We start from the raw sequence: 15,283 nt of genomic DNA on the forward strand, positions 1-15,283 counted from the left end.
ATGAAATGCTTGGGTTTCAAATTGTAGGACAAAAACAAAAACTAAAGCACCAGCCATCCTTGGCATGTAAGCTGCTAGGTGTTATCAGAAAAAACAAAAGTGGGATGATCTTGCTTCTAATCTCAAAAATTTCCAAGGAACAGGAAGACTTTTCATATTTGATTGTGCCATCTTGTCGGGTAGGAGGCTGTGGATATCAAGGCTTTGGGGATCGTCTTCCCTCATCCCTGACATTAGTTAGCTGTTCTGCTCACTTCCGTCACTAGCACTGGCCAGATAACACTTCTCAGAGCACTCAGTCTTTGGAACCAATAGTGGGGACACTTAGGAGTAAGCCACCACGGTGTAATGACAGGCCTGAGACGGAGGATGCTAAGGAAAGGGGGCTAGGAGCACAGAGCAGGTCCCGGGGAAGGGGTTCGTTAGATCAATCTGTGTTTGGAGGTTTCACCACAGAAGTGAGAAATCATTACTGGCCAGATGGAAGGGAAAGGCCAATATCAAGGAGCCAGATTTCACCAGCCCCAGAGTCAAGGTGAGAGCATTAACCCAGCAGCCTGGAGATGTCGGGAGCAGCCTCTGGAGGGAGGTTAGAGTGTGACCAGGGATGGTGTGGTGCTCAGGCTGCATGGGCACCTGCTGGCTGACCTCTTACATGGACTCCAGCATGCTTCGGAGGTTGAAGGCAAGTTGTAAAGGGACATTTGTGAGGATGGACAAGTTCCTACAGGAGTGCGGAAAAGTAGTCTTATTTTAGGATTCTAGGCACTCTGTCCCATCGGTCAAGTTTTTTTTTGTTTTTGTTTTTTTTAAAATTTATTTTATTAGAAATGAAAGTTGACAAAGAAAAGCGATGGCCAGAGCTGCCCTGATCTGGAGCTAGGAAGTTCTTCCAGGCCTACCGTGTGGTGTAGGGTTCCAAGCACTTAAGCCATCCTCTGCTTCTTTCTCAGGCCCGTACAGAGAGCCAGATCTGAAGTAGAGCAGCCAGAATATGAACTGGTGCCCAAATGGGATACCAGCACTTGCAGACCAGCCGCTCCGTCATGTCGATATAGTCAAGCTTCTAATCAATGCTGGACCATTGTACTTGGGCCTGGGAATCTCTTATTAGTCAGTGGTGCTCTATTATTTCCCCTTAACTGTGGGAAATAGCCAGATAAGTAACTGTACAGCCCCCCTTGTGGAACTCTGTTTTACTGTCCCTCTCTCTTTGTAGAGCTCTGCATTGGGTTACACCTCAGATGCTTTGTGTTCCTGTTAATGAAGAAATTCCAGAAGTGTCTGATATGGTGGTAAAAGCAATTACAGGTCAGTAGAACCGAGAGCTTTTTATTTACTTATATCCCATGTTAGTCCATACTAATTTTGATTTCCATAATGTATTTCCATAATGCAGAATGCTGGAGAGGCGTGTGAATGTCAAAAGGAGGCTAGTTTTATAGATTTGATTAACTCAATGGCAGAAACTCCTTTTCTGCACCTTTTTCTGTGATCAAGGTTTCATTTTGAATAGAATTTGTGAGGCAAGGTAATTCCAAGATAGATTAACTTCTTTTTTGCTTGCTTGCTTTTTTTGTTTATTAGAGAGAGTAATCTTGCATCTGGTGGTTCACTCCTCAAATGCAAACAGTAGCTAGGACTGGGACAGGCCAAAGCCAGGAGCTCTAAATTCCCACAAGGGTGACAGGGACTCAAGTACTGGAGCCATCATATGCTGCCTCTCAGGGTATCTGTTAGCAGGGAGCTGGCTCACAAGCAGAGGTGAGCCTCTGTCCTAGAAATCAAATATGGGATGCCAGCATGACAAGCAGTGGGCTTGCCCACTGTTCTAAACTGATGCCATGCCTCTGGTTGATACACAGAAGCATACTTTGATTTACATTTCTGAAGTGCCCCAAATTGATGTGGTACTACTATTCTGGACAGTTCCAGGGTTGTAATAAGGTTTCTGTTTAATTGTGGAATAACCTCACACAAGTGCAACACAAGTTTGCTTTTTGTTGTGTTATTAATAGCAACTTGTAATAGAGAGGACTTCAACCCTTGGCCAGCTTCTTCACAATTAGAGAGAGGAGCTGGAAGGTCTTGCTTATTAAGAAATTGTTGGGCCTGGCTCAGTAGCCTAGTGGTAAATTACTTGCCTTGAATTTGCTGGGATCCCATATGGGTACCGGTTCTAATCCTGGTGGCCCTGCTTCCCAACCAGCTCTGTCTTCCCTGCTTGTGACCTGGGAAAGTAGTCAAGGACGGCCCAAAGCCTTGGGGCCCTGCATGCAGGTGGGAGACCTGGAAGTTAAATAACTGTTAAGCTCCAGGCTTCTGGCTTTGGATCGGCGCAGCTCCAGCCACTTGGGAAGTGAATCAACGGATGGAAGATATTCCTCTCTGTCTCTCCTCCTCTCTGTATATGTGCCTTTTCAATAAAAATAAATAAATCTTAGAAAAAGAAATTGTTGGGCCCGGCGCCATGGCCTGGCAGCTAAAGTCCGCGCCTTGAACGCGCCAGGATCCCATATGGATGCTGGTTCTAAGCCCGGCAGCTCCACTTCCCATCCAGCTCCCTGCTTGTGGCCTGGGAAGGTGGTCGAGGATGGCCCAAAACCTTGGGACCCTGCCTGCACCCGCGTGGGAGACCTGGAGGAAGTTCCTGGCTCCTGGCTTCAGATCGGCGCAGCACTGGCCATTGCGCTCACTTGGGGAGTGAATCATCGGACGGAAGATCTTCCTCTCTGTCTCTCCTCCTCTCTGTATATCTGACTTTGTAATGAAAATAAAATAAATCTTTTAAAAAAATTTTTAATGAAATTCTATGGGGGAAAGAAAGTGGATCAGATGCTGTTAAGAGTGTTTGAGGCAGGTGATGAAGTAGGCTCCTGTGGTGATAAGAACAGGGAGAAACTAGCTATGGGAAGGTTTGTCTAAGGGATTCCCAGGGCTGTGAGGAGGCAGTTCTGTTACAGAAGCTTAGCTCTGAGGCTCCTCTAGGGATCGGCTGATCTCACTGCTTGCTCAGCAGAGGGTCTTTATGCCAAGCATTCTGCAGCTCTTCTACTTTCTCCAGCTCTCCCTCCCTTGATGTACCTTTGCATCTCAACTTCGATTATTACGTAAATTCTTTTTGGTAATTTCATGTGCCAGTTCTGGAGTCAAAGTCTCATTGGTGTAGCTAAATACCATCACCTTATTGCTGTAAGTTCTCAGCAATAAGTTAATAAGCAATAAGTTCTCAACAATTGCTGTAAGTGACTCAGCTAGGTCACAGGGCCCAAGAAGTAACTTCTTTGGGTCGAGTCCCCAAACACCTAGCTTTATGCTTGGGGAACCTCATAAGTGATTGAAGATGGAGGCCTTCCTGAAACCAGGAATATGGACCTGGTACTCATTTTTTCCCAAAGACTCTTACTAGAGATTTTGGTACATCAGAAGTTTGTTAATAGAATTTAAGAAGTAAGATTTTCCTAAGGCATCTGAGATAGAGTTTCAAGAACTCTTTGGCAGTTGAAGTTCAGTAATGTAGTTTAAAAGGCTTTCTTATTCTTCCGGTCACATGTTAGTCCACTTGTCAGTCTGAGCATGGACATATTCTGAGCCTCTGATGGCTGGAGATTGCCTGATCACTGCTGCCATAAAATTGTCACTTAGGTACAGGGGTAATGAGAGTGGACACTGCTCTGTATCAGTGGTCTGACAGATGGAGCTAGCAGTGAAATAGCTCCAGCTCATCTCGTGTGCTGCTGTTGAACACTGTCAGTTTTGTTTATAAATGCACTCCTGAGGCATTATCTGTGTCTGTTGACATCTGCCTCTAGAGGAAGGATCTGTGGGTGAAGAGTCATCCTGTTTTCTCTTGGTTCCAAGAAGGTCCCACTCTTGGCTTCAAAAATGCTCATTTCCGTTGTGGGAAACGTAAGGATGAAAGTTTTTTGAAACATTCAGGTTGACAGTGTGCTGAAGGAGATGATTTTAGGAACTAAAGCATAAAATGTACAGCATCTGCATAGTGGACTCAAAGCCCAAAGGAGCAGATCCAGCCAGAGAAGACAGGGTGACTGCCAGAACTCTAGAGAGCATTGTTGGGTCCACTGTATCCTGAGTTGAGAAAACACTAGAGGACTTCAAGGAGTTATTGGTATAAGAAGTTCATTATAGTGCAAAAAATTAAAATTCATGCATAAATGTTTATAATACAGAATTCCATGAGGATTTTTTTTTTAAGATGTATTTTATTTTTATTGGAAAGGCAGAGTTACTGGTTCAATCCCCAAGCAGCCACAAGGGCCATATTCTTTGGTTCTCCCACATGGGTGCAGGATCCCCAGGCTTTGGGACCATCCTCGACTGCTTTCCCAGGCCACAGACAGGGAGCTGAATGGGAAGTGGAGCTGCTGGGATTAGAACCAGCGCCCATATGGGATCCCATCGCATGCAAGGCAAGGATTTGGCCACTAGACTGTTAAACTGGGCCCAGTTCCATGAGCTTTTTTAAAAGATGCCTTTGTGTACTTTTGAAACCTTCCTCCTATAAACATGACCTTAAAATCTCTTGAGACATGCTATAATGTTGAAGTTTACCATTTAGTCAAATTTGAGGGAGAAAAGTTCTACTAAATGACCCTTTCCAAGGAAACTACCAGATCTAGAGGCTACCAAGCCTGAATCTGAGAAACCATATCTCCCAGCCCAGAAAGCCTCTGTGGCCATTTGTTGGTCACAGGAACATCTCTAGGCTTTTGGGTTCTGCTGTGTAGGACTCGGTTCCCTGAGACATCAGCTGGTAACAAGTACTTGTGGCACCCAGCCGTCATAAGAACAGGGCTAGGCTGTGCATGGTGGCAGACCAAGAAGGGAGCAGAAAGGTGGGGAATTGTCTGCTTTCAGTGAGGAGTGGGACTAGAGGAGAGATCTCTGACCAAGTTCTATGATGTGTGTCACGTTTTTCTTGGTCACGGAGCTTATTGTTTACGCTAACAAGTACTAAGAGATCTGCTGAAGAGAAATGCCTAAACCAGGAGTGTCATCAGGACCACTGCCCTGAGGCTTGGTTAGGTTGCTTTCCAGGACTTCTCAGGAATGCATTTTTGGGATGATGCATTCTTAGTTCCGTCAGCTTCTCTTCCCTCCAAGCAAGGGTTTGGATGCAAGGAGAATGTGAAGGGCTATACTCAATGGTAAAGTTTTCCCTTTTTTGCTTTGGCTCTGACCATGAAGGCCTCTGACCCAGAGCAGTGTTTCTCAGCAGGGCAGTTATTGCCCCATAGGGGACGTTTGGATACATTTGAATGTCACGGAGTGCCGCTGGCATCCAGTAGGTAGACACCAGGAATACCACCAAACTCCTCCAGTGAATAGGTCAGACATGTACGGCACAGCCCAGTGTATCAGTATTGCCACTGTTGACCAGGGAGTAGCCTATTTTGCTTTCAAAGCTCCATTAAAGATAAACCTAGAATTTGGATCCTGCTAAGGTAGAGCACACACACTCAAAATTATGTTGCGCTCTGCACAAGCCCTGCCGAGTCATTTGGGAACTCTGAAAATAAACGGTAAGCAGATTGGGAAGGAAATCCTTATTCAAAGAACAGCTATCAGGGAGCTTCCTATTTCTGTTGTTTCCTTCCATATTTTTTAGTTTCGACTTTAGGGCAGTACAGTTGTGAAACTGCTGAAGTTAGTTTTGTAGGTAGAAAATTAAACAGATTGAACTATAGTTATTGTAACCCAGAGTCAACAAGTCAGCGGAGCCATACAGTACAATAATCAACAAGTTGGATTATTCTCACAAGAAACTTGCCAGCAGGGAGAATAGATGTGGGAAATAAACGGACTGTGCTGCCACGCACGCCTGGCCTCCGCCACAGGTGAAACCAGGAGGGTTTCCCAGGAACCGGCCAACCTCACAGATGAGAGCTCGGAGCTGTCTGTCACTTTTCTTCCTGCCATTGGCAAGGATCTGCTGTTGTAAGAAGCCGCCTCTTTCCTGCTGCCCCACGTTGAAACAGATGTGCACGTTCAAAGGCATGGTCCTCCTGCTGTGTTATTTGTACTTCACCATTGGCATATGGACCTGCTTCATTCCACCCTAGCAAGCAGGTCCTGGGTGTCCCGGTGCATTGTCACGTGCTGTGAGGGTCGGCCAGTTTTAGACATAATGTGCTGAACTTGGGATTACATTCTGATGTCAGAGACAAAGATGCTTTGTGTAGTGGCCACATTTCTAAAAAGTAGTGTGCAAAATGAGACTTCCTAAAATGAGTTTTAAAATGTATTAGGCTTTCCGGGAAGCTCGCAGCAGGTGTTGCCTGGGCAGACGCCGGCCCCGCGAGACGCAAAACCGTCCTCTCCGGGTGTGGCAGCAGGTGCCTTCGGGAGAAGGAGGGCCAGGAATTGGGGAAAGGTCTTGGCTCTGGGGAAACTAAGGCCTCTAAGGGCGACAGGGATCGCTGGTGGTGGCCAGAAGGCACGAGAGGAGCCGGTGACACGGCCCAGCCCACCCTCGGGGAAGGGAAAACTAAAAGATTCAAGCTGCCTTGGGATGCATAGTAGCTGTGTAATGGAGACTGTCATATCTAGTAACATGTCATTTATCTTCATGGCATTGTAACTTTCTATTTTTCTTTCTATTGTTGATTTTGAATCATGACTTTTCATTTGAGGGGATGTACAGTAGCTGTGAAATGGAGACTATCATATCTAGATGTGAGGATACAATGTAGTATGCATTTCTACTTCCAGACAAAGATAGACTTACAATGAAACTGTTCACTATATCTTGACAATAGAATGCTGGACTCTCTGCCATTGTCCATGCCCGCAATGATGGACATATGACTGTGTATGAAGAACTATATTTTAGTAATGATATAGAAGAACTAGGTGGGGGGCAGGGAATAGGGGAGGGGATAAGGGAAATGCCAGGAGCCTATGGAATTGTATCATAAAATGATAATAATAATAATAAAATGTAAAAAAAAAACAAGTAAAAAAATGTATTAGAGCAGGGGTGGGGAGTATCCAGCCCATGGGCCATATAAAAACCCTTGAAATCATTTATTTGGTTTGGCCCTGCCAAGGCAACTGTATGTGACATTCAAGATTCAGTGACTCTGTAGCAGGCTGAATTTTTCACAGTAAAGGTTTATTTGCCTGAAAGTTACGGGGTTGGGGAGCAGTGGAAGGAGAGAGATTTTCCATCCAGTGACTCATCTCTAGTGGCCTTTTGGGCAGCCTAAAGCCAGGAGCCAGGAGCTTCTTCAGGTCTTCTACGTGGATGGCAGGGACTGAAGCATTGGGGCCATCTTCTGCTTTTCTGAGACTATCACCAGGGAGATGAAGCCAAAGTGGAGAACCCGGATAAGTTCCTGGCTCCCTGCTCCAGCTTGGCCCAGCTCTGCCTGTTGCAGGTGTTTGGTGTGTAAACCAACAGAAGGAAGATTTCTCCTTGTGTTTCCCCGACTCTTTTTGTGACTCTGCATTTCAAATAAATAAATCATTAGAGAAAAAGAGAAGAGAGCTGATTTTGTCCCTTGTTATCTTTCTGAACTTGGGCCTTTCTCACTTAACCTCTTTGTAAGATGAATAATAGTGATGTAGATAGTCTAAGGATTGAAGAAGATAGACACAGAGAGTAAGTGTACTGTGCAATGCTTAACTTACGGTATGTGTTCTGTGAGTGTAAGCTTGGATTCACTGATTTAGGAATAGTAACTCATTTTTCACAAATTAGACTAACTGCTGGGAAGGGGTTAGTGAAGGTACCTCTATAACATAACAGATGATTGGTCTGGAAAGGTAGCATTGCAGGCTAATCCTCCATCCATGTGGACACCAGCATCCTAGATGGACACCATTTCTAGTCCCGGCTGCTCCACTCTTACTTTGACTTTCAAGTTAAAGTAAATAAATCTTTTTTAAAAATTGATTTTATTTTAGGCTGGCATTGTAATGCAGTAGGTTAAGCCTCCACCTGTAGTAATGCATCCCATATAGGCACCAAATCACGTCCCAGCTGCCTCGCTTGTATCCAGCTTCCTTCATACAGCCTAAGAAAAAAGTAAAGGATGGCTCAAGTTCTTGGGGCCCCTCACTCCTGTGGGAGACCTAGCTGGCTCAGATGCAGCTGTTGCAGCCATTTGGGTAGTGAACCTGCAGATGGGATATGTCTCTCCTCTCTGTTCATCTGTCTTTCAAATAAATATAAAATAAATGTTTCAAAAATTATGATCTTACACATTTCATAGGATTACTTCCTCGTAGTAAGCATTATCTCTGCTGCCTTACAGATATCATAGAAATGGATTCTAAGCGTGTGCCTCGGGACAAGTTGGCCTGTATCACCAGGTGCAGCAAACACATCTTCAATGCCATCAAGATCACCAAGAATGAGCCAGCGTCGGCCGACGACTTCTTACCCACGCTCATCTATATTGTTCTGAAGGGCAACCCTCCACGTCTTCAGTCCAACATCCAGTATATCACCCGATTCTGCAACCCAAGCCGACTGATGACGGGCGAGGATGGCTACTATTTCACCAATCTGGTAAGAACTAGATTTCTTGATGATATGCAAAACCAGGGAATTGTTTGTTTAGGGATGTGATGGACCACCTACAGCCTGTCACATGCTCCTGAGTGAAGACCTCAGCATGGCTGAGGATTCGATTTTTTCCAGAACTCATGTGCAAAGATTGTGCAAGTATTGTGCTTCCTGGGACCTGATCCAAGGTGGTGTGGCTTTCAGGGCTGGACATCACTCCTCAGTGTCCTGGGTGGAAGGTGCTCACTGACTGGGCTGCTTAAACCAAGAGTGAGTCAGTTCTTAGAGACTTTGATTCATCTTTAAAAGAATTGAGTTACAAGTTATTTCTTGAGAAGGAGATATATTTTTAAAAAGTTCAGTATATAATATTTGTCACTACTGTTTTACAGCGGTAATCTCTACTAGTGGACATAGCGTTTGGTTGAATATATGCAAGACAATATGGTCAAATACTTTTTCTGACTGCTTGTTGGCATTACAGTTAGATGTACTGTGAAGCTGTAAGTTTGATCTTTGAGGTACCTGTGTGATTGACTTTCTATGCTGGGAGTTGTAAGAAGTGGGGAAGGAGACCAGGACACATTGGAAACATTTCTGGTAAATTGCCTGAAAAGATTTCAGAATGGGGCGGTGAATGCTGTGGAATAGCGGATTAAGCCACCACTTGCAGCATTGGTATCCCGTATGGACATCAGATCGTGTCCCAGCTGTTCCACTTCTGGCCCAGCCCTGTTTGTTGTAGCCATTTGGATATGAAACAACTGATGGGAGAGCTCTCTCTGTCTCTCCCAGTCTCTACATTCAAAGAAATAAATAATTTTTTTAAAGCCCCCAAGGCTCCAGAAATTTTTCTGTACTCCAAATATGTATTCACTGTGTAGTTAATCTGTTTTTGTCATTTTTTCTTTTCCTTTAAGTGGGTTCCCCCACACTGTATAAGCTCTGAATGCCTCAAAACCTTACCTGCCCCATTACCCATTGTATCCAACCATATTGTCCACTTCACATGTGAAGCGTGCTATGAGTACTTGTAGAGAACTATAATCTTTGTAAGAAGGTGACTAACTGGATGTCTGCTTAATTGGGTGTGCTTGCTAGCATTTCTAGAATAATACCTGCTGCCTGTACTCGCTGCTCATCACAGATGTTACCTGTTGAATTCTCACAATACATCTGGGGGAGTATTCGTTATGCTTTATTAATTTGTACTTGTTTAATTATATATTGGAACTAGAGTGTTAGAGGGATCTTCCATCTTCTGGTGCTCTCCCCAAATAGCCCCAGCGGCTGGCCAGACCTGGGCCGGTCGGATTCCAGAGCTCAAGCCAGGTCTCCTGGGGCAGGAGCCCAGACACGTGGACGTCCTCCACTGCCTTCCCAAGCACATTGGACCTGGAGCAGCTGAGACTTGATCCTGGTTTTGGCTTAACTCACTGTGCCACAGTGTCAACCCTAGGTTGGCTGATTTTAAAGCTTTGCTTGTAATTATCTTACATTATGAGGGGCCGATCTTGCAGTATAGTGGGTTGAGCCACTGCCTGTATTACTAACAATCCCATATTGGTGCCATTCAAGTCCCAGCAGCTTCACTTCTGGTCAGGCTTCCTGTTAATGACCTGGAAAAAGCAGCAGAAAATGGCCTGTGTCCTCGGCCCCTGCACCCGTGTGGGAGACACACGGAGCTCCTGGCTCCCGAAATTGGCCTGGTCTAGTCCTGGCTGAGGACTTGGGAAATGAACCAGCAAATGGAAGATCTCTGTGTTGCCTTATCTCTCTTCATGTCACCCTTCAAATAAATGAAGATTTCTTTTTTTAAAAAGATGCCATTTTGAAGACAGGATGGTCTGTGTACTACCTCAGTGCCTTGAAGACCTTGCCTCTGGCTGCCTGGGCTGTGGATGGACATCACGAGTTGGGCCAGACTCCTGAATGGAATGGCTTTGCCGTGCACATGAGGAGTGTGTCCCAGACTCTTAGCCCAAGAGCTCCTGGGATTGTAAGGGAAATCATTGGCTAGGACTTGGTGATTTTTAAAATCTGAAATACATAGAGATTCAGGAATCAGATGTTTTGTCAAGTGTTTGCTTCTAAATTCTCCATAATAAAAAGATTTTTCAGTTATATTTGAGCATTTGTGACCTTCCTAACGTAACTGTTCTCTTCTTTTTGCAGTGCTGTGCCGTGGCTTTCATTGAGAAATTAGATGCCCAGTCTTTGAATTTAAGTCAGGAGGATTTTGATCGTTACATGTCTGGCCAGTCTTCTCCGAGGAAGCAGGAATCCGAGTCTTGGTCTCCCGATGCTTGCTTAGGTGTGAAACAGATGTATAAGAACTTGGATCTCCTGTCTCAATTGAACGAACGACAGGAAAGGATCATGAGTGAAGCAAAGAAGCTTGAAAAAGACCTAATAGATTGGACAGATGGAGTTGCAAAAGAGGTTCAAGACATTGTTGAGAAATACCCACTTGAAATTAAGCCCCCAAACCCACCATTAGCAGCTATTGACTCTGAAAATGTGGAAAATGATAAACTTCCTCCACCATTGCAACCTCAGGTGTATGCAGGATGACAGAAATGTATGTGGATAGTATTTATTTGAGCCTAAATTATAGGTAGCCCTTACTACACTCCACTGATTAGAATCTAGAATATAACTTAATTGCTTATAAATGCCAAGGCATTTTTAAAGGTACATTTTGTAGAGATTGTTTTGTTTTCTTTTTCTTTTCCCTGGCAGGGAAAGCTTAGTAAATAATAAAACATTATTTATTTGAGTTACTGAAATAGATTCATCAAAGACTTCTATAAAAATTGGGTCTCAATCTTTTTCTCCTACCTGATTTCCTATGTGCTTCCTCTGTGGCATTCACTGTGATTTGATCTTGGGTAAATACTTACCTTTCAAAGGATAAAATAAATGAATGCTACCCAGTGTGTATAAGGGAATTCAGTGTTACCACTGTTTCACAGTTTGAAATAATTTTATAACTGTAAAGATAGAAAATATATTGATAAGTAAATATGTAAAATTGTAAATATGTAAAAAAAAAGAATGGTGTCTGCTGTGCATGGCATTTCATGTGTTAATTTTTTTAGTTTAAAATGAAGTATGTTGAATGTTTACCTGTGTTTAGTTTGCCCCACTAAAACCACCCACAAGTGTTCAGACCTGTTCCCCTCAAATGGGACTCCATCTTAACGATGTTGCCCCTCACTTGGAGTCCTGGGTAGGCAGGATAGTTTCCTGGTCACATGATGTTGCTGTTTTGCATTTGATTGAGGCCTTTGAACCAGGCTTCCCGCTCTGAGCTTCTGTTGTGAGGGAGAGGCCCTGGATCTGGGACAGAAGGCAGGGGAGTGAACTAGCCTCTGCTGGTGAGCGCTGTTGGGGAATTCTCAGCTCTGAGGTGAAGGGATGCCTGGTGGCCTCATAATGTACCTTGGACTTGGTAGACCACCCAGGTATGTGTCGTATCAGCCTCTCTGGGGATTTTTCAACCTCAATACTGTTGATGTTTGTGGCCAGAGAATGTTTTCTTGTGGGGGCCGCCTTGTATATGGTAGGATGTTGCTGGGCCTCATGAGAGCCAGTGGCACCCCCACAGCTGTAAAAAGTTGTCTCCAGACATTGCTAGATGTCTCCAGAAGGCAGAATCTACCCCCAATGAAGAGCTACTGTTCTCTTCGATGACTCGGGGATTTTCTGGTGGATAATAAGATGTAACCAAAGAAAAATGCATCCAGTACACACTGTAATGTTAACTGGTGTCCCAGTCACTTTGGCTCTGTAACTCCAAGGCATTCAGAACCTCTCCTGACCTGAATTGGCCCTTTCATGATCCAAACAGACCCTTGATGCTGCTGCTTCCAGTCGGGGACTCCTGTAGACGATGAGCGTCCTTCTGAAATTGGGTGATTCCCCAGGGTGCCATCATTGGGCAGTGGCACATCACAGGAGCAGTTAAGAGAAGTTGCCTTATTTTCTCAGCATCTTCCTCAGAGCACCACAGGTTTGTGTCTGGCGATTCTGGAATAGAACTCTTTTTTTTTTTTTTTAATTTCCATTTAAACCTGTCAATCTTGACACTTTTTTTTTTAAAGCATGGTTATCAGCTGGACTCCAAGTTCATGTGGAAGGACATGAGTTGCTACAAATGCCAGTGCAAAACTTCCCTTAGGGTAACTTGGGCCCAAATGGTTTTAGCAGAAAGGTTTCCCCCGTCCCACCCCGTTTTTCTCCTTTGTACTTTGTAGGTGCTAATCCAGGTATACATTGTCTGAATTCTCCTGGAAATACTCGGTTCTTTTAGTTGCACATTATGTCTGTTAAGTAAAATATGCGTATGAGTTTCCATATAGACTGACTTCTTTGGGTTTCTAGTCTATCTTTAAAATAGATTGTTGGATTGCTTTGTTTGTAGATATCTCGTATTGATTAAATTCCTCAGACCCTTGCCTTGTGTAGAGGCTTGCATTTCTCTTAAGTCGGCATCATCACAGTGGCCAGAGTTTTTCTCAACAAGAAAGTGTGATATTTTATGTACTGTAAATGTGATTGGAATAAACCTTTGCACCAGAGGCGCCCTTATCAATAAAGTTTAATGATTCATTCCTCTTCCAAACAGATTGATTTTTGGCTGTTTCTTAGACTCTGTTACCACTAACAACATGTTGCAGAGGTTTCCTTTTTAAGGTGAAACCATCCTTGTCATACTTTTAAAGTGTAACATTTTTCCAATTAAAATTAAGAACAAGACAAAGGTTATTGCCACAATGAATGTGTTCTGTAGGTGAAGGAAAAGGGGGTTGATTGGATCAAGACACAGGTGTTACAGCCTACTGATGAGCACATGAACTCTGGACTTAGAAAGGTTAGAGTTGGTTTTGAATTTTCATTCTGCCTCTTATTAGCACTTGATCATTGGGCACTTCTGATGTGAAACTCCAGCTGTGAAATGGGAATAACTGTGCCTGATTCCAGAGGCTGTGGCCAAAATTAAATGACTTAGAACAAGGTAAAGCCATTATTATAAGTGATTTTGCCATGTAGGAAACCCAAGAGAACTGAGACTGAGACTGTTAAAATTTCACTAACATGGTGCTGGACAATGCTAAGATAGCCATAAAAGTAACTTTCTTATGTCGCATTATTAACAAGATAGCAAATGTAACGGGGAAGAAATATATTCACAATAAAAAAAAATGGAAATCACCTAGAAAAAGAGCTTTTGGGTTCTACATGAAAAATATATATAGCATTGAGTTTCCTGTACTTGAACTTTAATATAGTTGCTATCTGAAAATTCCTTTTTTTTAAGATTTATTTATTTTTATTGGAAAGGCAAATACACAGAGAGGAGGAGAGAGAGAGAAAGATCTTCCATCTGCTGGTTCACTCCCCAGGCCACCACACTGGCCAAAGCTGAGCCGATCTGAAACCAGGAACCAGGAACTTTTTTTTTTTTTAAGATTTATTTCATTTTCATTACAAAGTCAAGTGTACAGAGAGGAGGAGAGATAGAGAGGAAGACCTTCTGTCCAATGATTCACTCCCCAAGTGAGCGCAACGGCTGGTGCTGCGCCGATCCGAAGCCAGGAGCCAGGAACCTCTTCTGGGTCTCCCACACCGGTGCAGGATCCCAAGGCTTTGGGCCGTCCTCTGCTGCTTTCCCAGGCCACAAGCAGGGAGCTGGATGGGAAGTGGAGCTGCCGGGATTAGAACCGGTGCCCATATGGGATCCCGGTGCGTTAAAGGCGAGGACTTTAGCCATTACGCCACGCCGCCGGGCCGAACCAGGAGCTTTTTCATGGTCTCCCACGTGGGTGCAGGGTACCAAGGCTTTGGGCTATCCTTGACTGCTTTCCCACGCCACAGGCAGGGAGCAGGATGGGAAGCGGAGCAGCCAGGAGTAGAACCATTGCCCATATGGGATCCCATCACATGCAAGGCGAGGACTGTAGCCACTAGGCTATCTCGCCAGGCCCAAATTCTTACATTTGAGTCAGTGTTGTGTGGATGAACTCGGGTGGGACAGTACCTGTGGCGTCCTGGTGCAGGAAAAGTTGCTGTCAGCTGTGTTCTTGGCACCACCATGGGCAGCTGGCTGGCAGCTGCGTGCTGAGTGGATCACAGATAGTCGTGAAAGTTCTAATCCTCTCATCACTGGTTCTCACAACTAGCTCCATCTTGAAGCAATTTAGGGTCCTACCCCCAAAACCAGAAAATTATGTGTGTCCTGTGCATTGTTGGGAATGTGCGATTGTAGTCACTACAGAGCAGCATGGCTGTTCCTCAAACTAAAACACGAGCAGTTGCACTTGTGGGAGTCTTTCAGGACTCAAAGCAGGGACTTGAGGTTTGTTAACAGTGTTTATAGCAGCACAGTTGCCTCCAGATGAGAGGTAGCAGGAAGCCCAATGTCCGTCAGTGGACAAAATTTGTACAGGTGCAGTGGAAGAGTCTACAGGGAATTGTGGCACATGCTACAACATGGAAGAACCAACCATGGCAAAGTCACCAAAGACTGGATGGTTTCCCTCATGAGGTACCTAGAATAGTGAAATTCATAGAGCCTTCTAGAATGATGCTGGCCAGGGCATGTGAAAATCGGGAACAAACAGTTGCAGTTTGATGGTGTGGACACTCAGAATTACTAACTCATTGAGGACCCAGGAGACATAAGCCTAATGATTTTTAATGACTTAGTCTTGGAAAGTGTTTCCCCATGACCAGTTTTAGCAT

At 44.3% G+C, this 15,283-nt stretch overlaps 1 protein-coding gene across 8 annotated transcripts in view; it reads left to right on the top strand.

Moving 5' to 3' along the window:
• Window positions 1-13,171, top strand: part of RABGEF1 (RAB guanine nucleotide exchange factor 1) — a 75,231-nt gene extending 62,060 nt beyond the window's left edge. For all 8 annotated transcript variants that reach the window (XM_058681223.1, XM_058681226.1, XM_058681225.1 and 5 more), the window contains 3 exons: window positions 1,220-1,311; window positions 8,283-8,539; window positions 10,712-13,171. In XM_058681223.1, the coding sequence (XP_058537206.1) occupies window positions 1,220-1,311; window positions 8,283-8,539; window positions 10,712-11,110 (748 nt within the window). In that variant the 3' untranslated portion in view covers window positions 11,111-13,171. The remainder of the gene's footprint in view (window positions 1-1,219; window positions 1,312-8,282; window positions 8,540-10,711) is intronic.
• Window positions 13,172-15,283: the final 2,112 nt, after the last annotated feature.

Source organism: Ochotona princeps, chromosome 24 (assembly GCF_030435755.1).
Source record: "Ochotona princeps isolate mOchPri1 chromosome 24, mOchPri1.hap1, whole genome shotgun sequence".
Lineage (NCBI taxonomy): Eukaryota > Metazoa > Chordata > Mammalia > Lagomorpha > Ochotonidae > Ochotona > Ochotona princeps.